The sequence below is a fragment of the Nomascus leucogenys genome, chromosome 10 (genome assembly GCF_006542625.1).
Source record: "Nomascus leucogenys isolate Asia chromosome 10, Asia_NLE_v1, whole genome shotgun sequence".
Classification (NCBI taxonomy): domain Eukaryota; kingdom Metazoa; phylum Chordata; class Mammalia; order Primates; family Hylobatidae; genus Nomascus; species Nomascus leucogenys.
The window spans coordinates 65244010-65272007 of NC_044390.1; the positions used below are offsets into that span (position 1 = coordinate 65244010).

A 27998-nucleotide genomic window follows, 5' to 3' on the forward strand; every position below is an offset into this window, starting at 1 on the left:
GGCAGCTCTCCTGGCACTGGGACCTTGGAGACAGCCTCGTAGTTACACTAATAATAAGAGTAACAGCAATAATGAAAATAATGACAGCTACCACTTACTGAGTTCTCACTCTGTGCAAGGCGTTCTTCTGAGCTTTTCACAGGAGCTCAATTAATCCTCTCAAACGCATTCTACAGTCAGTGCTGTTCTTTTTTATTTTAAAAAGTTTATGAATACATTTGGGTAGTCCCAAATCCCCCGGTGGAAAGAGTTGAATTCGTTGGTGGCACATTTTCATTAGTGATTTGGAGAGGATCCCTCTTTTGTTTTCCTTATGTATTTTGTTCCCTTTTATTTCCCTTCCCTTCTGCTATTGTCTTTATCATTGTGTACATTTTGCCATTATCTTTGTTAATGTGTATCCTTTGCTATTGTTTTTATTATTGTGTATCCTTTGCAATTATTTTTGCTATCTTGTCTCCTTTGCTATCATCCTCATTATTGTGTGTCTTTTGCTGTTGTATTTATTATTGCATAGCCTTTTATTAAGTTGAAATTCACAAATCATAAAATTAGCCATTTAAAGTGGACAGTTCAGTGGTGTTTAGTACATTCACAACGTTATAGATCTTTTTATTAGTATATTCCTTACAAATTGTGTGTTGTTTTGTGTGCATTTTAAATTTATATCAATAGTATTGTGGTACATAGCGTATTCTTTTCTTCCCCCTGCCTCCCGCTCAGAACTGCTTTTTCTGGCTGGGCGCTGTGGCTTACGCCTGTAATCCCAGCACTTTTGGAGGCTGAGGCAGGCAGATCGCTTGAGGTCAGTAGTTCCAGACCAGCCTGGCCAAGATGGTAAAACCTCATCGCTACTGAAAAAAAAAAAAAAAAAAGCATAAAAAATACAAAAATTAGGCCGGGCGCAGTGGCTCACGCTTGTAATCCCAGCACTTTGGGAGGCCGAGGCGGGCGGATCACGAGGTCAGGAGATCGAGACCACGGTGAAACCCGGTCTCTACTAAAAATACGCCGGGCGTGGTGGCGGGCGCCTGTAGTCCCAGCTACTCGGAGAGGCTGAGGCAGGAGAATGGCGTGAACCCGGGAGGCGGAGCTTGCAGTGAGCCGAGATTGCGCCACTGCACTCCAGCCTGGGTGACAGAGCAAGACTCCGTCTCAAAAAAAAAAAAAAATTAGCTGGGCATGGTGGTGCCTGTAGTCTCAGCTACTTGGAAGGCTGAGGCAGGATAATTAATTGTACCTCGGAGGTGAAGGTTGCAGTGAGCCAAGATCACGCCACTGCACTCCCGCCTGGGCCACAGAGCGAGACTCTGTCTCAAAAAAAAGGAAAGAACTATGCTTTTTCGTTTTCTAATAAGATATTATTTACATAAAATAAAATGCATCCACTTTAAATGTTCAGTTTGGTGAATTTTGGAAATGGGATGGAATCATGTAGGCACCTCCACAACCCAAACATAAACCAGCCCCTCCCTGTCTCCCTCCCTCACTGCCCTCATCCTTAAGCTGCCTGCCTTGTGCCCCTTTTGCAAAAGCTCCCCGCAGGTGACATGACGGGCACTCTGCCTCTATGGTTTTGCCTTTCTTAGAATGTTGTATACATGTTTGTCTTCTTTTACTAGCATAGTACATTTCAGATTCGTCCATGTTTTTGTGCTGATAAATACACTCATGGGAAGGGCATTGTTTAGGACTAAGCTCTTGGACTAGGCCCTAGCAGACCAGACCAAACCAGAATGGAGTCCCTTGTGCTAATTGCCATGTAATCAAACTTTTTGAAAATAACAAACAAACAAACAACCAGGAGGTTTACAGTAAGGAATCAGAAGGGGCCCAGTTGACCTGAGCTGGCAGGATAAGAGAGTTCCCTCTGTTTTAACCCTATAAAAAACATAACATTGGAAAGACCAATCCATGTATTATTCCCTATTTCTGTTTCCTTCATCCCTTTTCTGCCTATAAAGCCAAACTCTGCTCAGCTCATGGGAACACCGTTCTATATTGTGGAATGAGATGCTGCCCATTTCTAGAATTGCAACTCAAAGTCGATTAGATCTTGAAACTAAATGTGTTGTAATTTAGTCTTTTGACCACATATCAAGAGTTCATTCCTTTCTATTGCTGAGCTGTATTCCATAGTATGGGTATACCACAACTTGTTTAACCATTCACCAGTTGTTGTATATTTGGGTTGCTTCCAGTTTCTGGCTATTATTATACAAATAAGGCTGATACAAACATTTATGTATAAATCATTGTGTGGACATATGTTTTCATTTCTCTTGGGAAGACACCTCAGAGTGGGGATTGCTGGATTGTATGATAAGCATAAGTGTAACTTTATAAGAAATTGCAGCTGGGTGCAGGTGGCTCACACCTGTAATCCCAGCACTTTGGGAGGCCAAGAAGGGCAGATCACTTGAGGTCAGAAGTTCTAGACCAGCCTGGCCAACATGGTGAAACCCCGTCTCTGCTACAAATACAAAAGTTAGCCAGGCATGGTGGTGGGCGGCTGTAATCCCAGCTACTCAGGAAGCTGGTGGGAGAATCGCTTGAACCTGGGAGGTAGAGGTTGCAGTGAGCCGAAATAGCACCACTGTACTCCAGCCTGGGCAACAGAGCAAGATTCTGTCTCAAAAGAAAAAAAAAAAAAGAAGAAGCTGCTGGCCGGGCACAGTGGCTCATGCCTGTAATCCCAGCACTTTAGGACACCAAGGCAGGAGGATCAGTTGAGCCCAGGAGCTTGAGACCAGCCTGGACAACATAGTGAGACCCCCATCTCTACAAAAAATTTGAAAAATTAGCCAGATATGGTGGTGTATGCCTGTAGTCCCAACCACTTGGGAGGCTGAGGTGGGAGGATGGCATGAGCCCAGGAGGTTGAGACTGCAGTGAGTTATAATTGTGCGACTGCACTCTAGCCTAGGTGATGGAGTGAGACCCTGTCTCAAAAACACACAAGGAGCAGCAACAACAGCAACAAAAAGAAGTTGTCAAATGTTTTCTAAAGTGGTTGTACCATTTTGCATTGCCACCAGCAGTGTGGTTCCAGTTCAAGTTGGCCCATATCTTTGTCAACACTTAGTATTTTCAGTCTTTTAAATTTTCACCATTGTAGTTGGTAGCACTATACCTTTAAGATTTGATTCCTATTGCTGTCTCTAGTTTGTTGCTTTTAACTGCTGCAAAGTCCTCCATGGGGGAATCCACCACATTCTATCATCCACTCGCCCATTAATAGGTAACCAGGTTTCCTCTAATTTCCACCACAGCAAAATACCCTGTGATAGAGAGCCTATATCTGCCCCTTTGTGATGTACATAATTATTACCTTTGTGTAGACATCCAGAAGTGGAACTACTGGGTCTTAGGATGTACATATACTTAATTCAGCCAAGCAATACCAAATTAGTTTCCAAAATAACCACACCAATGTACATTCACACCAGCTGTGCACAAGCGTTCCTGTGTTTCCACATCTCTGCTAATACTTGGGGTTACTTAACTTTGAAATTTTCTTAAATCCATCTAACAAATGTAAAGCAACTGTTATTTGTATTTGTGTTTCTTGGATACCTAATGAGTGTGAGCATATTTTGTATGAGTTTTTTGGGTTTCCTTCTTTATATATCTGTTCATATCCTTTGCTCATTATCCTCATTTTTTTTGCAGGACTTCCTTGCATATTTGGGTCAATATGTCAATCTTAAGTCAATAGTACAGACTGCAAATGTCACCTCTCAAGCTGTTACATGTTGATTTACCTTGTCCATTGGGTCTTTTGATGAACAGAAATCTTTAACTTTGATATAATGAAATTAAACATTATTTTGCCTTTAGATTTGTCTTTCTGAAGTTTTAAAAAATCCTTCCTCAGGCCAGGCACAGTGGCTCACGCCTGCAATCTCCACACTTTGGGAGGCTGAGGTGGGCAGATTGCTTGAGCCCAGGAGTTTGAGACCAGACTGGGCAACATGGCGAAACTCTGTCTCTACAAAAAATACAAAAAATAGGTGGGCGTGTTGGCATGCACCTGTAGTCCCAGCTACTTGGCAGGCTGAGAGAAGGGAGGATCACTTGAGCCAGGAAGTTGAGGCTGCAGTGAGCTGTTATTGCATCACTGTACTCCAGCCTGGGCGACAGAGTGAGACCCTGTCTTCTCAGAAAAAAAAAAAAAAAAAAAAAGAAGAAGAGGACGAGGAGGAAGAAAAGTCCTTCCTCATCCCCAAATCACAAAAATGTTATCTACCATTATTTTTTATTTTTTGAAACGGAGTCTCACTCTGTCCCCCAGGCTGGAGTGCAGTGGTGCGATCTCGGCTCACTGCAAGCTCCGCCTCGCGGGTTTGTGCCATTCTCCTGCCTCAGCCTCCCGAGTAGCTGGGACTACAGGTGCCCGCCACCACGCCCAGCTAATTTTTTGTATTTTTAGTAGAGACGGGGTTGCACCGTGTCAGCCAGGTTGGTCTCAATCTTCTGACCTCGTGGTCCGCCCACCTCGGCCTCCCAAAGTGCTGGGATTACAGGCGTGAGCCACCGCGCCCAGCCTCTGCCATTATCTTCTATTAACTTTGTAGTTTGACCTTTTGCTTTTAGGTCTTAAAGCCATTTGGTGTTAAGCACCATTGTTATACGTACTCGAGTAATGGGAAAACTGAGGCACATGGATGAGGCACACGGAAGGTGAATAACTTGAAGACTGCACAGTTCAACAAGTAACAGAGCTAGTATTAAAACCGAGGCAGCCTGGCCCCCGAAACTGTGTTCCACAGCTACTATGTCATGCTGCTTCTCCATTGACAAGGATCGGTGATTCAGAAGTTGCTGTGTGCAGAGCCTTTAAATGCCAATCTTTCACTCTGTCCTCCCAACAGCCCTGAGCAGTAGGGCCTGTTATTACCAGATTAAAGAACTGAGGTTCCCAAAAGATAAAGTGGCAAAACCAGATCTTTCAGACTCCACCCTTTGTGTTTTTGAACACTAAACTATAGTCTCTCCTGAAATAACCAGGAATCACGCAGGAATCATCCTCAACACTCACCCGCACCCCCACAGACACAGTTGATCCTCATTATTCATGAAATTTGTATTTTCAAATTTACCTGCTTGATAAAATCCGTGGGTAGCCCCCAAACCAATACTTTTGGGACTTTTGGGGCTGTTTGCAAATATGCACAGAGTGGTGAACAATTTGAGTTGCCTGAGGTGCGCGCTCCCAGCTGAGGTCGATTAAGGCGATGTGCTCCCTTATTTCAGCTCTCATTCTGTAAACAGGTGTCCTTTTTGTGGTCTAGTTAGTGCCACGTTTTGCACATTTTTGTTGATTTCGCTGTTTAAAATGCCCCCTCAGGACAGTGGTAAAGTGCCATCTAGCGTCCTAAGTGCAAGAAGGCCGTGATGTGCCTTATGGGAAAACACACAAGGCTGGGTGCAGTGGCTCATGGCTGTAATCCCAATACACTGGGAGGCCAAGATGGGAGGATCACTTGAGTCCAGGAGTTTGAGACCAGTCTGGGCGAGAGAGTGAGACCCCATCTCTACAAAAAAAAAAAAAAAAAATTAGCTGGGCATGGTGGTACATGCCTGTAGTCCCAGAAGCTCAGGAGCTAAGGCGGGAGGATCACTTGAGCCTAGGAGCTCAGAGCTGCACTGAGCTACGATTGCACCACTGTACTCCAGCCTAGGCAACAGAGCAAGATCCTGTCTCAAAAAAATAAAATGAATAAAATAAATTTTGAAAAATTTAAAAAGAAAATACACATGTTAGAGAAGCTTCATTCAGGCATGAGTTACATTGCCACTGGCTGTGAGTTCAATGCATATATATTAAGTTGTCTTTAAAGAGAAACACACCTAAAACAAGGTTATATATTGATCAGGTGACAAAAAGATTGTGACCAGAGGCTCGAAGGAACTTAACCCTATATTTCCCCCTAGAAGCAATGCTTTAATAGTTGCTAATTCAGTGTTAGAGGTGACTTTATAGAGCGTAACTACTGTGAATAATAGGATTGATTGTATTGCTAAGTTTCCTCAATGTGACTGCAAAACTCTCATTCTAATCCATCTTCATCTCTGTTGGCTGAGCCATGATCTTACCCACTGATTACTGCAGTAGGCTTCAGGTTCATCTCCTGGCTTCCAATATTCCCTCCTGGCACCTTGTCTCCACCAGTAATCCTGCAACCAGAGTGATAATCCGATTTCAGATATGATTCCTCCCCTGTTGACACTCCCAGGAGCTACCCCACTACAATGGGAGAAAGACCACCTCCTTGACTACAGCTAAAAAGATTCCACATATTTGGCTCCAGCCAAATCCTCCAGTCTCATTCCCTACCCAGTCACTCCTTCATCATTACTGTACAGTCGTGCTGGCCTTCCCTCAGATCCTGGAATAGGCTAAACTCAAAGACTTTGGCCCAGTGGCTTCCTTTTTCAGAGGTATTTCCCCCATTCTTTGCTAAACTGGCTCCCTTTAACCCTTTGGCCACATGCCACCTCCTCCAAGAAGCCCTTCTTGATCACCCTATTCAAAACAGCCTCCTCTTTTATTCTCTGACACAAATCCTTGCTTATATCCTTCATGGAAATGATTGCATTTGTTATTATCATCACACAGAAATCACCACAATCTGCAGTTATTTAGTTTGTGTAGTTGTTTCTTTTCTTTCTTTTTGAGAGAGGGTTTCAGTTTGTTGCCCAGGCTAGAATGCAGTGGCGCAATCTTGGCTCACTGCAGCCTCCGCCTCCCGGGTTCAAGTGATTATCCTGCTTCAGCCTCTGAGTAGCTGGGATTACAGGCACCTGCCACCACCAGCTAATTTTTGTATTTTTAGTAGCGACGGGATTTCACCATGTTGGCCAGGCTGGTCTTGACTCCTGACCCCAAGTGATCCGCCCGCCTCAGCTTCCCAAAGTGCTGGGACTACAGGTGTGAGCCTCCATGCCTGGCCAAAGTTGTTTATTTTCTATAAATTCTCAGAGAACAGTTTATTTCCACTTGAGTGTCTAATAAACAGTTCAAGACAAAAGTTCCTCATCTCTGCCCTAAAACATGTTCCTCTCAGTTTCTCACCTTTTTGTAAATGAAAGCTCCATCCTTCCTGTTGCTCAGGCCAAATTGCTGGAGTCATCGTTGACTCTTCTGTTTTTCTCACATTCCCCCATCTGATGTTGGCAGATATGGTCCAACAGTCCCATCAAACAGATCCAGAATCTGACCTCTCGCCTCCTCTACGGCCATCACCTTGGTCCAGGAACCGTCACCTTTTGCCTGGGCTAATGTAGTCCCTTCCTCTCTGGCGTCCCTGAGTCTGTTCCCCATGGAGTAGCCAGAGGAATCCTGTGCACATTCAAATCAGTTCAAGTCCCTCCTCTGCTCAGAGCCCTCTCATAGCTCCTGGCTCCCTCAGAGGAAAACAAAGTCCTCATTGTGCCCCACAGGACCCAATGCAGTCTGCTCCGTTCATTCTCTGCCCTCACCTCCCACCCTCTCCTCCTCGCTCACTCAGCTCCAGCCACACCGACCTTTTCACTGATCTTCAGACACACCAAACAGGCTCCTGCCTCAGGGCCTTTGCACTAGCTGTATCCCCTGCTCCAGCAGCTGCTCCTCAGATATGCGCTTTGCTCCTTCCCTTCATCCTTTCGATCTTTCTTTAAATGTTACCATCTCAGTTAGGTCCTCTTCCCTGACCATGCTGTTTAAATTGCAATGCCACCCCTTCCACATATACAACCCTACATTCCCAATTCTTAATCCTTTCTTCTACCTCTTCCTCTTCTTCTTCCTCTCCTTCTCCTTCCCCTTCTCCTTCCCCTTCCCCTTCTGCTTCCCCTTCCCCTTCCCCTTCTCCTTCTCCTTCACAGGGTCTTGAGGCTTGAGTGAACTGGCACAATCATAGCTCACTGCAGCCTCAAACTCCTGGGCTCATGCAATCATCCCACCTCAGCCTTCTGATTAGCTGGGACTACAGACTCGTGCCACCACGTCCAGCTAATTTTTTAAACTTTTTTGTAGAGATGGGATCTTGCTATGTGGTCCAGGCTGGTCTTGAACTCCTGGTGTCAAGCAATCCTCCCACCTTGGCCTCCCAGTGTTGGCATTACAGGCATGAGCCACCACACATGGCCCTTGTTTCATTTCTTGCCATGGCTTGTAGCACCACCTGACAGCCTATTTCTTTATTCTTTGTTATGGAGACTTCCTGAAAAGAATGTAAGTTCTACAAGGGCAGAAGTTTTTATCTGTTTAACTCGTTGGTTATCACTTGTCTCTGCAACAGTGCCTGGCTCATGATAAGTGCAAATATTTGTTGCATAAATAAACTATATTTAACAACACCCAGGAGAGTGCTTGCACATAGTCAACACTGAATAAATGTCTCCTGAGGAAAATAAATGAGTGCAACACTTTTTTTGGACACTCTGCAAATTCGAAGGGCTGTTATTAACATTCTAAGGTAATATTTTATGGGAACCATGCAAATAATAATAGTGATAAATGCTTGACATTTATTCTTGTAACAATTCTACAATTAAAAAAAATTATGAACCCATTTTACAGATGAGAAAGCACAGAGACTGTGAGTTTTATAACTTGTCCAAAGCAAGGATTTGCACTACATTTTAGGGTCATGGACAAAGACATAACAAGGGACACTGAACAAGGATGTTCATGGAGGGGATACAGGACCGAATATTTGGTAGACAATATAGTTCAGGCAAGGAGACCCTTTGGTATACTGAACCCCCTAACTCTAGAGACTAGGGTGCCATTGATTCAGAGAGGGAATGTTGGCAGAGGTGGGGTATTGGAAGAATGTGGGATGTAGGTTGGGTTGGGACATCTGAGACACCCATAACAGTGTGAGAATGAACCATTCTGAGGATCCAGTGTTAGCTGTGGTGAGTCACAGAGGTACATAGAATGTTGTCAGGGCGGAAGATTGTGGGCATAAGAGAATGTTTTCAGGATGAACTATCATGGGAGTCTAGAACCTTCTTGAGTGCAAAAAATAGAAGGTCTAGGATACTGGCATTGAATAAATACTTGAAGAGTTAGAGGATGTTGTCAAGGATGGTCCATTTATAGGACATATATTGTTGAGATGGGCTGATGGAAATATTTAAGAATGTGCCACAGACAGAACATTCAGGTGGTGATCTGGGCTCATAGAAGCCACGCTGATGCAGTTCAGAGACCTGGGCCATTGTCTGGGTTGGGACATTCAGGTTGTTGAGACGTTTCAGGGATGCAACATCTGGGAGGCTGCAAGCCTGGCAGTGCCTGAATGCTTCTGAAACATGGAATGTCAGCTGGGATTGAGCATTTTTCAGGACATGGATCACTGGTTCAAATGGAACACTGGGAATAAGGAGCAGAGAAGGGCTAAGCAGACAATGTGAGGAAGTCATGGTGACAGGATGGAAGCCGGTACATTTCTCAACTTTTACTGTGGGCCCTCCAACCATTTTTGCTGCTGGGTTTCATATTTTCGGATTGTTTCACGGATCCACAGGACGTATCTTGAGACACGGGTGTAGACACCAGGCCGGTCAGGTTGCCCACATGGGAAGTCTCCCCAGGAGACGATGCCATACAGTGTTCTGTTACAGACCAGGGGGCCCCCAGAGTCACCCTGAGTTGGGGAAAGAAAGAGAGAGAGAGAGGTGGGTCCTTGCTGGGGCTAAACAAGGCAGGGACAGGGAGATGTGGGGAGAGAGTGAAAGATGGAGAGAGACACACACAGAGAAGGAGACTCAGAGAGGCAGAGTCAGATGCACACGGTGTGAGAGAAAGCAATGAAGACAGTGAGAAACAGACAAGAAGACAAACACAGAGGGACAGACAGCCAGCGACAGAAATAGGGACAGAAAGACAGAGATAGGCCCAGAGAAAGAGAGACACAGAGAAATTTCTGTTTTTCTCTGTTCCTCAGTTTCATTAAAATGGTAACAACTTACTTCATACCCATTTTTGTTTCCCTGGTACTAAATCCCACCTTGCACCCCCTGCCCCACACCAGCTGACCCTGCTCCTACTTTAAGGCTCCTTTGTGTCTCTCACTATTGAGTGAACCCATCCATATCTGGGCAGGGTATGCAATACACGTGTAAGTCTATTTCTCTTCCTGGGCCCAAGGCAGACATCACTAATCGATCAAGGCACATATCATTAATATAGTATCATACTCTTTCTCCCTGAATCAAATCTCAACTTCTTTATTGATGAAGGCGGTTTTTTGCTCATGTAGTATCCATTTCCTCTTATTTTTAAAAAATTAAACATTCATTTTTAAATTTTTATTTATTTATTTATTAGAGACAGTGTCTTGCTCTATTTATTTATTTTTGTTTTTGAGACAGGGGCTTGCTCTATCACCCAGGCTGGAGTGCAGTGGCATGATCATACCTCACTGCAGCTTTGAACTCCTGGGTTCAAGTAGTCCTTCTGCCTCAGCCTCTCGAATAACTAGGACTGCAGGTGTACTCCACCACACCTGGCTAATTTAAAAACTTTTCTTTTTCTTTTTGTAGAGACAGAGTCTCACTATGTTGCCCAGGCTGGTCTCAAACCCCTGGGCTCAAGTAATCCTCTCACCTCAGCCTCCCAAAGTGCTGGGATTACAGGCATGAACTACTGTACTTGGCCATTTCCCCTTATTTTGGTAACAGCCTCTCCTGATTTTTTCATTTGGGGAACTGCCCTTCTTCACTCCCAATCCATGCAGTTTGTCCCTGCCCCTTTCCAGCACCCACAGTTAACTATGTGACTGAGGCTTGGCCCATCAGAGAATCCCACAGCTCTGGTGGAGTGATGGCTCAAGACACATGACTTAGGTCAGCCTAGTGAGAATCATGCTCAAGATTTTTGTGTGAACTATTGGAAAAGAGAGGTTCTCTTTCTAATAGGGTTGCCTAGAGGGTAGGATGTAAGCTCAAAGCTGCTGGGGCCATCTTGTCATGGGAAGAATCTAACCGAGAATGAAGCCAAAACAGAATAAAGAAGAGCTGAGAGTTAAAAGAAAGACAGAATTCCAAACACACAATTTGCATACCTGGATCCATCTGTGCCTAAAGCCAGACAACCTGGATTTTCAGTTACAAAAGCCAGCATTTTGTTTAAGCCAGTTTGAGTTGGTTGTCTATCACTCACAAGTGAAAGAATACCAACCTTTATGCATCTCAACACAGGGATCTGGGCAGCCACTCAGTCAAAGCTGGGGCTTATGATGAATTATTCCTGCCATCCCTGGGTACCCGTTTTTGTCTTGACCTCCTGTGTGAGGGGACATTGTGCCTTATAAAGATTGGTTCCCCTAAGGCTGGAAACAAAGCTTTTTCCCCAGCATCTGTCACTTCCATTCTGGCTTTCTATCCTGTCCAAGGCACCCACCAGCCTCCCGGCCTCACCTCACAGGAGTCTTTGCCACCCTCTTTTGTGCCGGCACACAACATGTTGTCAGTGATCTTTCCTGGGTAGACTTGATGACACTCCTCATCTGAGCGAAGTTGGATGTTGGCACATTGTAGAGTTTTGGGGTAATTCACTGGGGAGAAGAAAGAGAAGGTCTAAGCTATCCGACCTGGATAGGATATGGGATGAAGGTTAAATAGGCGAGTTGAATGGGTAAAGAATAGATAGAAAATTGAGATGGGAAGAGAAAGATGTGGGAGAAGAGATGAGCACCTATCTGGGTAAAGCAACGGAAGTGACAGAAATATGGAGGGACATGAGAGAGAGGCAAAGGGAGAGATGAGGAGAAAAGTGGAGGGAAGGACAAGGAGGGAAGGGACAAGAGAATGGGAGGTTGATAAGGAGAGTGGTGAAGCCAGTGGTGGGGAAAGAAAGTTGAAGAGAGGGAGTTGGAATAGGGAGATGGTCAGAAATAGAGAACTAAAGATGGGAAAAGCAGGAACAGGGATGGGAAGAGTTATGGGAGAGTTGGATAGGATTGTAGGAAGAGAAACAAGGCATGTTGAGGAGAAAGATACAAACATGAGGCTGGGAGAGAGTCAGGGATTGCTAGGGAGATGCAAAGGGCTCTTGTTGGTATATACATCAACTTTAAATTCACATCTATAATGTATTATACTTACTAAGTAATGATATATAATTATTAAATTGAATTATTAGAAATTTTATTAATAAGCATATTTAATATGTTAAACATTTTATAAATTATAGAAATATAAAAATGTCATACGTATGATTTATATGTTATAAATGATAAAATTCATTTACAGTATATAAGTATATAAATGTATACATTTATAAAATACATTTCTAATATATAATTTAAATATAGATTATATATTTATAATATATACATTATGCATAAATACATATTTAAAATTCATAATTGATAAATTTTATAGTTTATAAAATATATTTAATTTGTATACTTTTTGTATAATATAAAATATATTACTATATAATACATAATACACATCATATAATATGTTAATATATATTAGATCTATTTATATTTCTATATATTCATGAATTTATATACTCATATATTTTTATATATTCATGCATTTATATTTATATAAAGGATGCAGCTAACTTTAAATATGTAGATATTTATTTACTTATTTATATTTTTATATATAAAGGAATCTACCTCAGACCTTCCTTCCCATCTGTGCCCCTGTTTCCCCAGTCACTCTTATGGGGCCCTCAGGCCACCTGTGTGGGTGCATACCCTGGGGGCTGGTGGTGGTGCCCCAGCCAGACACCCGACAGGTGGTGCCAGGGGTTAGGCGGTTGTTGTGGGAAAGGGGCAGGGTTTGGATGCAGCCCGTGAGCTGGACCGGGGACTGCAGCTCCAGAAGCATGATGTCATGGTCGTGGTTCAGGTGGGTGGGGCTTCTCCGGTATTCAGGGTGGGGGATGGAGTGGACAACTTCCCTCACCTGCTCACCAGCTTCCACACGCCCTAGAGCATGCTTGCCTAGGTAAACTTTGAGCCCCCTGTGGGTGCAGAAAGAGAGTGGTTAGGAAAGAAGATGAGCCCATTTCCATCCCCATCCCAGCCCCAACCTCTTCCCATCCCCAGCCTAACCTCTTCTCCATCCTAACTTCCTCATCTCCAAATACATCTCCCCCATCCTCAACTTCAATCCCATCCAAATCCCCGACTTTGATTCTATTCCCGTACCCAATCCCCATATCTCAACCCCAAACCTCATTCTCACCCCCATGTCCATCCCCAACCCTAACTCCAACTCCATCCTCAAATCCAACTGTACACCATCCACAATCCCAGTCCCATTCTCATCCCTACCCCATGCTCCCCTGGCCCCCACATACTCCTTTAGACAGTGTGCGGCAGTGAGGACCCATTTCGGGTGGACCAGGACTCCCCCACAGAGTAGCCGCCCTCGCACTAGTAGGGCAGCCTGCCAGGGCTGAGAGTGGGGGAAGCAGGTGTAGCCACCTGGGAGAAACCCACTGGTCCCATTGGTGTTGAGAACTTTGGAAGACTCCTGGGAGACACCTGGTAAAGAAGAGAGATTGTTAGAAAACTGGGATCCAGGGGGCAGAGGAGCCCTGGAGTTGTGGTTCCTGGGTTTGGGGAAAGGGTCAGATTATTGCCCTGGGTGACCAGGAACTGAAGATGAATTTGCCGACCTCTGGCAGTTGCTATTCTTGACCAAGTGGCGATGAGTTAGGGCAAAGAGGTGACATTCTTTTCCCAAGAAGTACCAAATCCTCCACTGGGGGTTAACAGAAGAGTTCACAAAATGAGGATGTTGCTGATAGGTAAGCAGGAGCCTGACTTTCTCTCCACGTGCATTTTTTATATCATTCTACCAGAAGATGGATTTCAGGAGGTGGAAGTGAGATTGACCTACACATCCACCTAGGCAATATCTATCCATCAATCTACCCAATCATCCATCCCCCATTCATCCTATTGATTTGTCCATCCATCTACTCATCCATCTATCCATTCATCCATTTAGGTAGTCATCTAACCATCCATCCATCCTTCCATCCATCCATCTATCCATCCATCCATCCATCCATCCACTCATCCATTTATCCACCAATTCATCTGCCCATCCATCCATCCATCCATCCATCCACTAATCCAACCATCCACTAGTCCATCTATCCATCCACTCATCCATTTATCCATTCATCCACCCATCCACTTATCCATCCATCCACTCATTCATTATCCATCCACTCATCCATTTATCCATTCATCCATCCATCCATCCATCCGTGCATCCATCCATCCACTCATCCATTTATCCATCCATCCATTCATCCATCCATCCACTCATCTTTCCCTCCATCCACTGGTCCATCCATCCATCCATCCATCCATCCATCCATCCATTCATCCATCCATTCCAACCATCCATCCATCCATCCATCCATCCACCCATCTATCCATATGTCCATCCATGCATCCATCCAATCATCTTTCCACCCATCTCTCTATCCTTTCACTACATATATACTGGTTGCCTCCATGGCTTTAAATACCAGCTATAGGCTAATCATCTCCAGCCCTGAACTCTTCTTTAAGCTCAAAACTCAAACACTGTTGATTTGCATGCCTTACAGCCATCTTAAGCTTTGTATTCCCAACTTGATTCTTCTCAATCAAAACTGTTTGCTCCAGTATTTCCCACCTCAGTGCTCAGCCCCAAACCTGGGAGTCATCTTTGCTTCTCCTCTTTCCTTCATCACTCACAACCAGTTCCTATTGGTTTTATCTCCCAAATATCCACTTATCTCCACACTTCTGCCACCATCTTGGTCCATGCCCCATCTTCTCTAGCCCAAATGACTACAACATTAACCTACATCCTTCCACTTTTACATCCCTCTGATCCAGTCTTCTCAAAGTAGGCCAAGGACTCTTCAAACAAAGAAAGTCAGATGTTGTTCCCAGGCTCAACTTCCTTTAAAATAAAATCCAAAAAGCCTTCCCAAGGTGTGCAGGACTCTGTGCTGCCTGGCCCTTGCCAGCCTCTTTCACCCCATCTCCAGCCTCTTTCTTCTGACTTCCTCTAGTCCAGCCTCATGGACCTGGTCTTCAAACACACCAGGCATTTAAAGAAAAAAGAATTTAAATCATCTTGGATGCCCCCATACTAGACATTTTATACTTGCTATTTCCTCTCTCCGCACAGTCCTTTCTCCAGACCTGTGTTGTTTAATATGGTAGCCACTAGCTACATGTGGCTATTTAAATGTAAACTAATTAAAATGAAGTAAAACTAAATTAAAAATTCAGTTCTTAAGTCACACCAGCCATATTTCAAATGTTCAATAGCCTGAAGTGGCTAGTGGATAATTGGAAAGCACAGATATAGGATATTTCATATATACATATATGGAATATTCTACTGGATGACTCTCAGAATTTAGAGGTTGTATGTCTGGGTCCTTGTTAATTCTGAGGGGTCAGCTCAAATGTCTCCTCTTCAGAGAGGCCTTCCCTGACCACCTGGTCTAATGTTGACTCTCCCGGTCCCGACTCATCCCCCATTACATTCTTCTGGTTGGTTTTCATCAGAACAATGATTGCTATTCATTTCTCTTCACATTTGTATATATTCATTTTTAAAAATCTCTCCACTTTGACTGTAAGCTCCATTGACAACAGGCACCTTAACTGCTTTATTCAGTACCATATTCCCAGGACCTAACACAGTGCCTGGCACACAATGGGGGCTCAGTAAATAAATGTTGTGTGTGCCAGGCACTGTGTCTGCCATTGAAAGCATAGCAGGGGTCCGTAACAGGGAGAATCCAATCCTGCACATGCATGCCATTTTGTGACTGTGTGACCTTATGCAAATCACTCAGTTTCCCCAGCTGTCAAGTAGAAAAAGTAATAGTTCATCTCTCACTGCGTAGTTGAAGAATTCAAGATGATCTTGCATTTCAAACCATACAGCACAGCAGGTGGCACAGACAGCACTCAGGCAGTGGGAAATGTTATTCTTAATTATTAGCTAAAACAGCAGGTCCCTCTACCTCCCTAGCTAGTTTCCCCAACTACAGGGCAAGCAGTGGGATTAGCCCAGTAGTTTGCAGTTAGGGACAGAAGTTATCAGTGAGCACAGGATCATTTTAGGTGGTAGAGAGATGAGATATAAGTAACATTAAATCGCACACTCAGACGCTGAGCCAGCATCCAGTTCTCTTTTAATCCTGATTTTGTCAAGGATAAAGTCTCAGGATGGTGCTAATATGGTTTTAACACCTCCCTAATCCTCACTGAGCTCATTTTTTAAAGCCAGGAGGACGCAGAAGCCTCATCAGGCCACCTAACATTTATTATGTTGAACCATCTGCAAAAGTTGTTTTAGGAAGGTCAAAAAGGGTCAAGTATCAGCAATTTCAGGTGGTCCAACCCAATAAACATCTTATTTTCTTTTCATTGTGCAGGATTTATTTCCTTCCTTACCTTCTATTTATGACAAAGAATTCTGTTCTCTGTTCAGGACAGTAATATAAACTTGAACATGCTTTTGTTTGAGTGAAAAAAAAAAGAAAAAAGCTAACTTTAAGCAAATGATTAGGTAAAAAGTTATAAAAATGGTTTTCAGAGCCTCAAGTCCAGGATATGGAGGACACGGCGGACGACCTTGATTAGGATTCTGACTCAGGCATCGCCGGTGTCATTGGAGCAGGAGCCTTCTGTCTTTGAGTCCTACGTTTCTCTGCCATGAAATTGGAGTAATTACAATGCACCTACCTCGACAGGTTGTTGAGGACTCCGCAAGGTGTAGCATGTGGATCTCCTACCTAGGGTGTGGCACTCAGGAGTGGCACGGGCATGAATCCAGGGAGTGTCGCCAGAGGAGAAAAGCCACCCCACCTTCAGGCCAAGGATGGTGCCAGGTGCCAGGCACCCACAGACCCCTCCTTTTTCAGGTCTTGGCTCAAGGGTCAAGCCCTTTGGGAAGGCCTCTGGTCGGAAAGCTGCCATTACATCTCTAGGCCCCTGGCTTGGCTCCTTAAAGTCTTCACCTCATGTCAAGATAATTATTAACTAATTATTTGGATAATTGTTTGAATAACATCTGCGTCTGTCCCCGCTAGACTCCAGGTGCTGAGAGCAGGGACTGTGTCTCGCTTGTACAGCACCCAGCACAGTGGATGGTGTTTAATAGCTGTTTGTTGAATGAATAAATGATTCATGAATGGGGTTTCCAGAGAACCTGCCTACAATGGCAGTGAAAGATGGGAACGATCCATAAGGATCTTAAGGACTACCAATTTGGGGTGAGGTCACATAGGTTTGGGGTCAACCCAAGGATTAAAATAACAATCTAGAAGGTTCTGGAAGGGACTGAGTATGAAGACAGAATACTAGAGGCCAGGCTCGGTGGCTCATGCCTGTAATCCCGGCACTTTGGGAGGCCGACATGGGCCACTTGAGGTTAGAAGTTCGAGACCAGCCTAACCAACATGGCGAAACCCTGTCTCTGCTGAAAATACAAAAATTAGTTGGGCGTGGTGGCGGGTGCCTGTAATCCCAGCTACTCGGGAGGCTGAGGCAGGAGAATCGCTTCAACCCGGGAGGCAGAGGTTTCAGTAAGCCGAGATCGTGCCACTGCATTCCAGCCTGGGAGACAGAGCAAGGTTCCATCTCAAAAAAAAAAAAAAAAAAAAAAAAGAGAGAGAATACTACTAATAAAGTAATAACGGCTAAGCGGCTATCTTTCAAGTCCCTTCTACCTGCTGCATATTGAAGGCTCGACGCATTACCTCGTTTCAATATTCACAGTGACCTTCTGTGGTAAGCACTTATAGATTAAGCCCATTTTCCAGATGAAAACAATTTAGGCACAAAGCAGCTGCTAGGCTACTGGCTCAAAGCAGCAGCGTCAGGACGCGAACCCGTGTCTTTCAGCTTTCCAGAGAGGATAGGAAGCCTTGAACGCGGGAGGGGCTGCTGCGAGGGTATTTTGGGAGGTGAGAGGTCTGGGATCAGAGGGCCAACCTCAGCCGGGAAACCAGGTCACCTAGGGACAAGCAGGAAGAGCTCTGGGCTGTCCCCACTGGACCCGGCCCCGAGTGGGCGGGGGGCGGAGCTCGCGGCTCCCACGCCCCCTCCCCCTCCGGCCCGACCCCTCCTACCATTGTCCCGAGTGGCCGCGCCTCCACCCCCGCGCATTCTTACCTCCTGACAAGGCCAAGGTCAGGGAGGCGATCACTAGGGCCAGGGGCCACATGGCTCTGGGATCGGGAGGGGAGGGCAGGGTGGGCGGGGCCTGAGGAGAAGGTGAAGGGGGTGTTGAGGGCGTGCCCGGAACCTCCGCGTCTGAAACCTCTCTGCTCCTGAATCTCTCCTCCCCTCATTCACTCTTGACAGCCCTGACCCCGGAATCTGCCCCCCACCTCCAGTTCCATCCTTGGTGGGGGTGCAGTGGCGAGGTGGGAGGAACAGCGTGCAACCCCCTGGGGCTCCGGCGTGCAGCCCCTCACCCCAGGAAGCCGTCCCTCCTCCCCTGCCCTCTGGCGAGCTGGGTGGTCGGTGCACTCTCGCCCTTTTCCTCCAGAGTCTGCCTTCCATTCTACCCCTCTGGGTCTGTCCACACGCTTGGTATTAGCCCAAGTTCTTATCTGTCCGCGCCCTTCGTTTCTCTCTAGATCTGAGACTCTAGCTTCACTCTCCCTCTCCCTGACTCAGCTGCCCTTCTGCTTTCCCCCATCCTTCCTATCCCCTCTTCTCTCCCCTTCCTGCCCTCCTCCGATCCCCGCCCCCGCCCCAGGCAGACCCTACCTGAGTGAGGGGCCTGCGAGGAGCGTCAGCCGCCAGCTGCCTAGAACTTCAGCCCCGAACCATGGCTTTTAACCCCTGAACTCCCTCCCCCAGCTCACTCAGCATTTCCTGGTCCCTGGCCTCCCCCTCTCCACCCCCAGTGGCTCAGCGGGATGTCTCCAGGCACCCCCCACCTGGGCTTGGCCCTCTGCTTGAGGCGGAGCTTCCAGGACGTGCTGGGACCTAGATCTGACCCCGCCCAAGCTGGAGTTGAACCCACTGTGAACTTTCAGGCATCAGGACCCAGAAAAGGGTAAGGGGAAAGCCCATTTCCTTCCCCCTGCCCCGCTGAGTTCCATGCCCATCCCTAACTTCAACCCATGCTGCACCCAGTTTTCTAACCTCTTCTCCAACCCCATGCATAATTCTTAATAAGCCGTCAGCCCCCAGATGGCCATGTTCTATCCGATTCCCACCTCCCTATCCATCCCTAACGATACCAAGTACTCCAGCCTGTTCCTCAACCCCAGTCCCATCTCCAACCTCATCTCAGGTTTAGCTCTCAACACATCCAGGTTCCAATTCCCAGTCTCATCTCAACCCTTTTTCTTTTGAAAGACACAAGGACACCCACAATTATCCCATCATCCTGCCTTCCTGCTCCCGCCAACCACCAGACACAAGAAGGAAATCATTAGCTGAGTGGATAGAAAATCAACTCCCTTGGACTTGGATGGGGGCAGAGATGGGACCTGAGAAAGCAACATTTTCCAGAAATGGCCTTTTAGGAGCAGGGCCAGAGGGGGTGAGGGAGTCCACGGGGACCTAGGTGGAGAGGAAAAAGCAGGAGTGGGAAAGCTTTGAAGACGTGGATTGGGGGTGGGCGAGAGGAAGGAGGAAGGGGTGGTGTTTTGGGAATGAGTAGGTGTCTCCAGGAACTATGACTGGGTGGAGCCCTGAGTTAATCCTAGGGGGTGGAGGGGACAGGATTAGGGATTAAGAAGGACTGAGGCGGGGTCAGAATTTGGAAGAAAGCCAGGGATGTGGACTAGATGAAGTTTGGAAAGAGTGAGAGAGTGGAGGTGTCACAATGAGGATAAAGAATAGAGATGGATGGGGCGAGGGCTCACATGGAAACTTGTACGGTCCTTATTGATGAAGTTCAGGTTTGGACGTGGAGATCAAATCTAGCGTCAAAGGGTAACTTTTAAAACATGGTCTTACCTTGACTCTCTGACATATATGAAATGAACATATGTCAAAGATTGTATCTTGACTCATTAATAAATGGCAAAGCCAGTAAGATATTACAAAGAGCTATATGCACACAGACAACAAGGAATGCTGAAATGAATTTACAAATAGATGCAAAACTGGCTATTCCATACTGGGAGGAGGAGGGAAATCTATTGCACTTCCACCTGGCAAAATTCATGTAAACAGTTATGGACAAGAATTATTTGCATTGCTCTTAGATATCTACAATTTAGAGTCATAAAGTAGCTCAAAGACAGTAAAGGGTACAGAGACCTCATAAAATCAGATAACCCATCTAACTTTGCATTGGGGACACCTCAATGTCCAATGTTGGGTCCATTTCAAAGTCTTTTGCTAAGAAGAAAAATATGGCTTAATATAGGAAATCAGTAGAGTCTGTGGTTAAGGATGGGCCTCATGACAGCATTAGGAATGCAATGAGTTTGGGGAGGTGAATGAAAATTGGATGAGGATGGGTATAGAGTTGGAGGTGATAGTTGAGCTGGTTTGGGGATAGGATTAGATTGTAAGATGGGTGGTATCTAGGGATAAGTTGGTGATGGGGTACTGTTGGGTTGGGGCTGTAGATGGAACCAAGATTGAGGTTTTGGATGGGGAAATGTTGAGATGTGGTTGAGCTGGAGTTGTGGGTTGACATGGGTGATGAGGAATAGCCATGAGGTTGAGTGTCTATGATGCAGTAGGTTTTGGTGGGGGTGAGCTGGGTCATACCCCACCTCTCAAGGTGAAAGAAAGGTCACTGTCTTTCTCCACCCTGGACTTCTCCCACCTCACAGGGCAGGGTCTGAGTTGACTTTTTGAGTGGAATTGTGTTCAGGTGGTGTGGCTGGAGGTAGGATGCCAGGTTAAGTGAGGCAACCAGCTTGTGTGGGAAATCAGGATACTTGTGCCCTCTTGTGACCTGGGTCCATGCTTCCAGAGAAGCCTTTCTCACTTGGGAAAGGCTGGAGCCTGGAGTGAGGGTGGTTGGCCTTGTTATTTGCTGAGGGGTGAGTGCCAGGTCAAATTGATGTTAGGAGTTATGATTGGCCGAACGCGGGTTGGGTAGCTCTGGTTGAAGTGAGGTCATGGACCCACTGAGGGCTGGGCACCTTCCACCCCCTCACTTGATGAACAAGCCCATGGCTGAAAGTCACACACAAACTGGACCAAATCCAAGTGCACTTCTGTCACAGGTGCAGGTCTTTCCTCCACCACAGAGAATCGGGCTGGAGAAAGAAGAAGAAAGGACCTGAAAAAGAGATGGTGTTCCTAGTGATTCTGACCTCAGACTCTCGAGCTAGATAGACTGCCTGAGTTCAGGTGATGTGACCACTCTGTGCCTCAGCATCCCCATTTGTAAAATGGCACAATCAATAGCACTTGCCTTATGGAGAGGGTTAAATGGATTAATACCCAAAAATGCTTCGAAGAGAGTGTGGCATGGACCAAGGGCCACAGTGCTCCTGTGAAATAAGTAAAGCTTAAAATGGAGGCATCCGACGGTTCCGGGAGGCCCCTCCCTAGCTTGGCTTCAAAATAGGATTCTTTGTCAAGCAGGAACTGGAACTTCTGGTTGGAAGTGCTAGCTGGGATGAGAAAGTAAGCCCCACACCCAGGCCCAGAGGAGGGGCCCCAATGCAAACATGAAGGGAGGGAAAGACTGAGAGACACGAAGGGCTAAATACACAGAGACAGAAAGATGGGGCAGGTGGGAGAGGACAGAAAGAAAATTCAGAGAAGGACAGAGGCACAGAGGTAGAAAGAGAGAGATGCCCAGTGAAAAGCAGACTCTTGGTGAGAAAGAGGCACAGAGAGTTGAGAAACATGGATTCTTCTTTAGAGCTGGATCCATGTTATTCAGGATGTGGCTCCAGTCATCATGCATCCCAGGCAGCAATAACACATCACTTCCATCCATCAGGATAGCAAAAATTAGAAAGGTCGGTCTTGCCACCTACCTGCGTGCCCACATCCTCTGTCTCCTCTCCCATTTCTCTAGATGAACAGTCTGCACCTGCAACTAAGATAGACGCCTCCACTGGTGCTGGTATCCTGTCCCCTCTTGCCTTCTGGAGGGCATTGCTCCAGCCAGCAGTTCTCTGTTCTCTTTCCGGCAACATGTTTTCCTTCTTCTCCAAGGAGCAGCCCCATTAGCATGCAAATATACTACAGTTTCTCCCTTCTCTCGTTAAAATTTGAAAACCAACAAAAACTTTCTCCCCACTCTCATGTTCTCCTTCAGCTCCTGGCCCATTTTCTGCTCCGTACAACTGCAATCCTTCCCTAAAAAGTTGGCTAAGCTCACTGCCTGCAATTCCTGTCCTCCCGTCCTCCCTGGAGCCCACACTATGAAGGCTTTCTCTCCCATTGCTGCACCAACCATGCCCCTCTTTAGGGCAACAGTGACCTCCATGGTGCTGAATCCAAGGGCCGTCTCTTCAGGTTCATCTTACTTAGCAGCAGCATTTAACAAGTGGACTACTCCCTGTTTCTTTCCTTGGCTTCTGGGACACTATGCTCTCCTGGTTTTCCTCATCACTCACTGGTTGATTCTCATCCGTGTCTGGCGGTCGTTTCTTCCTGTCTCCCCAGTCTCTACATGGTGGAGCACCTCAGGCTTCGGTCCTTGGCCTTCTTCTCTCCTCTGTCTATATTCACTCCCTCGGTGATCTCATCTGGTCTCGTGGCTTTAAATACCATCTACATGCTGATGACTCCCAAATTTATGTCTCCAGCCAGGTCTGACTCTCAACCTCTCCACTTAACATCCAGCTGCCTACTCAACATCTCCATGTTCAAAACGAACTTCTTTTCTCTGCCCTTCCCATGTTCCAAACATACTTCTCTTGTGGGTCTTGGGCTTCTCAGTGGATGTTCACACCATCCTTTTCATTACCTGGTCAATACTTCAGTCTCACCCTCGAATCCCTTTTCTCACACCATACATACATTTTGTTACCAAATTCCATCAGTTCTACCTTCAGGGTGGATCCAGAATCTGACTGTTTCTTACCACCTTCCATCTTTGCTACCCTGGTCCCACTCAGCCTGCATCATCTCTCACCTGGATTACTGCAAGTTTCCTATCTGGTCTCTTTGCTTCTGCCCTTGTCCTCCTACACTCTAGTTTTAATGCAGCTACCAGAGTGACCTTTTAGAATGTAAGTCAGAGCAGATCACTTTTCTCAAAACCTTGCAGTAGCATCCACTGCACTCCAAGTGAAAGTGGCATTTCCTTATGGTTGGCATATAAGGCCCAAGACCAACTGGTCTCTGATCCTCCTCTGATGTCATCTACCATCTTCTCTTCTCTTGTCCCTCTAATGCTGGGCATGCTTCCATCTCAGGGCTTTTGTACCTGAAACCCTCTTCCCCCAGATGTCTGCATGGTCCCCTGTATTCTTGTCATCTTCTTCATGAAGGCCCTCTTGACCACTGTACTTGGGAGTCTCCAGGACAGGTTCAGTGATTCACTAGAAGGACTCATAAAACTCAGAAAAGTTGTTATAGTTTTGTTTTCTTACAGTGAAAGGACACAGATTAAAATGAGCAAAGAAAAAAGGTGCATCAGGCAGAGTCTGGGAGATACCAGGCGTGAACCTCCACCTGTCTTCTCCCAGTGGAGTTTGTGGACAGTACATAATTCCCCCAGCAATAATGTATGACAACACACTGGAGCATCGCCAGCCAGGGAAGCTCACCCAAGCCTTGGTGTCCAGGGTTTATATTGGGGGTTAGTCATATCGACATGACTGCCTGTTTGTGTGGCTGACCTTAGCTCCAGATCCTCTAGAGGTCAAATTGGTACATGTCCCCAGGTCCCCACCATAAGTCACATTGTTACAGATTATCTGGCATGGCTCAAGCTCCAGAGAAAAAAGACATTGTTACTTAGCAGGATATTCCAAGAGCATAGAGGTTATCTCCCAGAAGCCAGGCAAGGGCCAAAAGTTTCACCGTAGTGTGCAGGGTTTGGACAGTCCAAGCCTACTGGGTTGTACAACCACCCGACATAAAATTGCACCTCTCCTCTGACATTCTCTATCCTGTCACTCTGCTTTATTTTCCTCTATGCTATTTACTCCCATCTGTCAGATGTAATGTTTTCCTTATTCATTTGTTTCTGTCTGCCTCCCCTCTAGAATGTGAACTCCCTGAGGGAAGAAATGTTCAAATATTTTGCTCCTAGAACAATACCTGGTACACAATCAGATTTAATGAATATTTGCTGAATAAATAAATGAACTATGGGCATTAAATATTTACTGAATGAATAAATATGTGTTACAGGCCGAGAAAATGGGGTTCGTGACCAACTCAGTTTACCACTGGAGGCTGTATGAGCAAACAGAAAACTGTTCTGGTGAAAGCAAGATGTTGGAAAACTGACAACTGCATCTGCCACCAGAAAAGGTGCTGAGGGCAGTCACACCTCAAGCACAGTGTTCCCCGTGATTATCCAAAAGAACATCTGAAGCCTGTTGCACAAAGAAAGCAATTATATGTACCTGTGATAAATCAAACAGCTGATCAACCGTTACCTCTCCCTCCCTGCTCTTTCTACCTAACATAAATGAAGGGCTGTAGAAGCTCAAGGCTGCCTTTGCTCACCAGAAGCAAGGAGCCCCCTGACACATTCTTTCAAAACAGATCTCTTGTCTTTATTTCTGCATTTGTCCCCCTTCATTCACTGACGGTTCCTACTTCCGTAGGAACCGTCAGTGACAAATATGGATATTGTTGAAGGTGTGGAGAGGGAAGAAACCTATTTTTTTTGTTGTTTTTTTTTTTTGAGATGGAGTCTCTCTCTGTCGCCCAGGCTGGAGTGCAGTGGCACGATCTCGGCTCACTGCAACCTCAGCCTCCCGGGTTCAAGCGATTCTCCTGCCTCAGCCTCCTGAGTAGCTGGGACTACAGGCGCACACCACCACACCCAGCTAATTTTTTGTATTTTTAGTAGAGACGGGGTTTCACCGTGTTAGCCAGGATGGTCTCAATCTCCTGACCTCATGATCTGCCCGCCTTGGCCTCCCAAAATGCTGGGATTACAGGCATGAGCCACCGCACCTGGTCGAACCCTTGTTTGTTAGACAAAAACTTGCCAGTATTTGGTGAAATTGATTAAGAATAGGCCTTTAGGCCCCTTGGTCCCACTCCTGTGTGAATGGTCAAGAGGAATCTTGTATAGATATATAAGTGGCACACTCAAAGTGAAGGTAACCTAGGTGTCCATTACTGGAGGACTGGGTTACTAAACATGGTGGATGTATGCTATGCAGTGGCACTTCTCAAATCCTAACATGTGCTGAGTGCCCTCACGATCTTGTTATGTACAATGCAGATTCTGATTCAGTTGGTCTGGTTGAGATCTATGACTCCAGTTCTAATAAGTGATTCAGAAGCTGCTATTTTCTGCACCATGCTGTGTGAAGCAAGGGTAAAAACCAGAGTAGTGCTGTTCAAAGGGACTTCCAGTGATGATGGAAATAATTCTATCTATAATATATCTGTGCTGTCAATATGGCAGCCACTAGCCACATACGGTTATTGAAATGTTGTGAGTATGACTAAGGAATGGAATTTTAAGGTGCATCTAATTTTAATTAATTTTAATCAAAAATTAAATGGCCACACCACTTCTAATGGCTACCATATTGGACAACATATGTCTAGAAGACTCTGGGGCAGTTAGAAGCAATGAACTAGATGAGCAAACAGTGATGCAGGTAGATTGTTACAAGATTATTTGACGAAATCAGATGACGTATTTAATAATACAACCTGACTCCTCACCTACACTGACCTTCCTTCACACACTATTTAATTGAATGTAAAATACTGTTGATTATATTTGCACTTTATTTTGTAGACTACTCAGAAAGAAAAAGAAGTTGTCAATTAAATTATGAGGTGTAAGACATCATGCTGAATTAAGATGTAGATGCTTCCTAATTTCAGAGATGTGAAAAATATGAAAAGAATGTGTCTTTAAATCAATAAAATATAATGTTCAACCACCATAGCTGGAAATTTGAGTTGCAAATAAGATTAAAGTAGTCTAAACTATTTTTATTTAGCTTTATAGAAGGATGCAGGGTGAGAATTATAGCATGAGTTATATCATGTCACTGGGTGCCCAAATCTACCCAAGTACACAACTTCTTTTCTCTCCTTTTTCCTATAAGGCTTGTATGGCTGCTGAGTATTAAATCTACAGTGTGTGTTTATCACCTTGACACAGAAGGTGCAACCTCCACAAAGTGAGACAAGGACACTATAAGAAAAGAAAATTATAGGCCAATATCTCTGATGAATATAGATGCAAAAATCCTCAACAAAACACTAGCAAACTAAATTCAGTAGCATATTAAAAACATCATACACCATGATCAAGTGGGATTTATCCCTGGAATATAAGGATGGTTCAACATGCGCAAATCACTAAGCATGATATACCTCAACAGAATGAAGGATAAAAATTATATGATCGTCTTAATAGGTACAGAAAAATCATTTGGCAAAATACAACATCGTTTCATGATAAAGTCAACAAATTAGGTATAGAGAGAATGTACCTCACATAATAGAGGCCATATATGACAAGTCCACAGCTAACATCATACCCAATGGTGAAAACTTGAAAGCTTTTCCTCTAAGATCAGGAACAAGACAAGGATGCCCACTCTAGCCATTTCTATTCAACATTAGCACTAGAAGTCCTAGCCATAGTAAGTAGGCATGAAAAAGAATAAAAGGCATTCAGATCAGAAAGAAAGAAGTAAAATTGTCTCTGTTTGCAGATGACATAATCTTATATGTAGAAAATCCTGAAGAATCCACCAAAAAACTGTTAGAACTAATAAATGATTCAGTAAAGTTGTAAGACACAAAATTTGGTTGTGTTTCTACACCCTAACAATGAATTATCAGAAAAAAATTGAGAAAGCAACTCAATTTACAATGGCATCGGAAACAATAAAATGCTTAAAAATAAACTTAAGCAAGGAAGTAAATAATCTGTACACTGAAAACTATAAAACGTTGATAAAAAAATTGAAGACAACATAAAGAAATTGAAAGATATCCCATATTTGTGAATTGGAAGAATTAATATTTCTAAAATGTCAATGCTAACCAAAGCTGTCTACATTTTCATTTTAATCCCTATCAAAATTCCAATGGCTTTTCTTCACAGAAGTAGAAAAAAAAATCATAAATACGGAAACATGAAAGACCCTGCAATCTTGGGCAAGAAGAACAAAGCTAGAGACATCATATTGTCTGATTTCAAAACATAATACAAAGCTATAGTAAACAAAACAGCATGGTACTGGCACAAAAACAGGCATATAACCAATGGGATTGAATAGAGAGCTCAGAAATAAATCCATGCATTTACTGCCAACTGATTTTTAACCCAAAGGAAAAGGATATTCTCTTTAACAAAAGCTGTTGGAAAAACTGGATACCTGCAAGGAGAAGAATGAAATTGGACTCCTATCTCATGCCATGTACAAAAATCAACTCAAAATGGGTTAAGGATTTAAACATAAGACCTGAAACTGTAAAATGACAAGAAGAAGACATGAGGAAAAACTTCTTGACATTTGTCTGGGCAATGATATTTTAGATATAACCCCCAAAGCACAGACAACAAAAGTAAAAATAAACAAATGCGATTGCATCAAATGGAAAAGCTGCTGTGCACCAAAGGAAACAACCAACAGATAATGATCAACAGAGTGAAAAGACAGCCTAACAAATGGGAGAAACTATTTGCAAATGATGTATCTGATAGAGGGTCAATATCCAAGATACATAAGCAATGCAAAAACTCAACAGCAAGAAAACAAATAACCCAGTTAAAAAAATGGACAAAGGGCCAGGCACCATGGCTCATGCCTGAAATCCCAGCACTTTGGGAGGCTGAGGTGGGTGCATCACCTGAGGTCAGGAGTTTGAGACCAGCCTGGCCAACATGATGATACC

General features: G+C 44.8%; 1 protein-coding gene across 3 annotated transcripts; it reads right to left on the bottom strand.

The window, feature by feature from the left end:
• Nucleotides 1-8497: 8497 nt before the first annotated feature.
• Nucleotides 8498-18256, bottom strand: KLK13 (kallikrein related peptidase 13). Of its 3 annotated transcripts, none has more exons than XM_030821913.1 (5): nucleotides 18168-18238; nucleotides 13322-13508; nucleotides 12933-12982; nucleotides 11419-11555; nucleotides 8498-9644 (listed from the first exon to the last, which is right to left on the bottom strand). In XM_030821913.1, exons 1-5 carry the CDS (start codon nucleotides 18217-18219, stop codon nucleotides 9456-9458), a joined length of 615 nt encoding a protein of 204 aa, XP_030677773.1. In that variant the 5' UTR covers nucleotides 18220-18238; the 3' UTR covers nucleotides 8498-9455. The 3 variants fall into 3 exon arrangements, with proteins under 3 accessions (XP_030677773.1, XP_030677774.1, XP_003269879.3); XM_003269831.4 differs by having other exon boundaries at nucleotides 9441-9644; nucleotides 12714-12982; nucleotides 18168-18256; XM_030821914.1 differs by lacking the exons at nucleotides 12933-12982; nucleotides 13322-13508.
• Nucleotides 18257-27998: the final 9742 nt, after the last annotated feature.

Bases quoted from the DNA above. Each gene is read 5' to 3' on its own strand.
- KLK13 (XM_003269831.4), bottom strand. From the start codon at position 18,219: ATGTGGCCCCTGGCCCTAGTGATCGCCTCCCTGACCTTGGCCTTGTCA. The intron at 13,509-18,167 runs GTAAGAATGCGC...CTTCTTTACCAG, and splicing joins GACCTTGGCCTTGTCAGGAG to GTGTCTCCCAGGAGTCTTCC. The intron at 9,645-11,418 runs GTGAGGCCGGGA...TCCCCAACTCAG, and splicing joins GTGGCAAAGACTCCTGTGAG to GGTGACTCTGGGGGCCCCCT.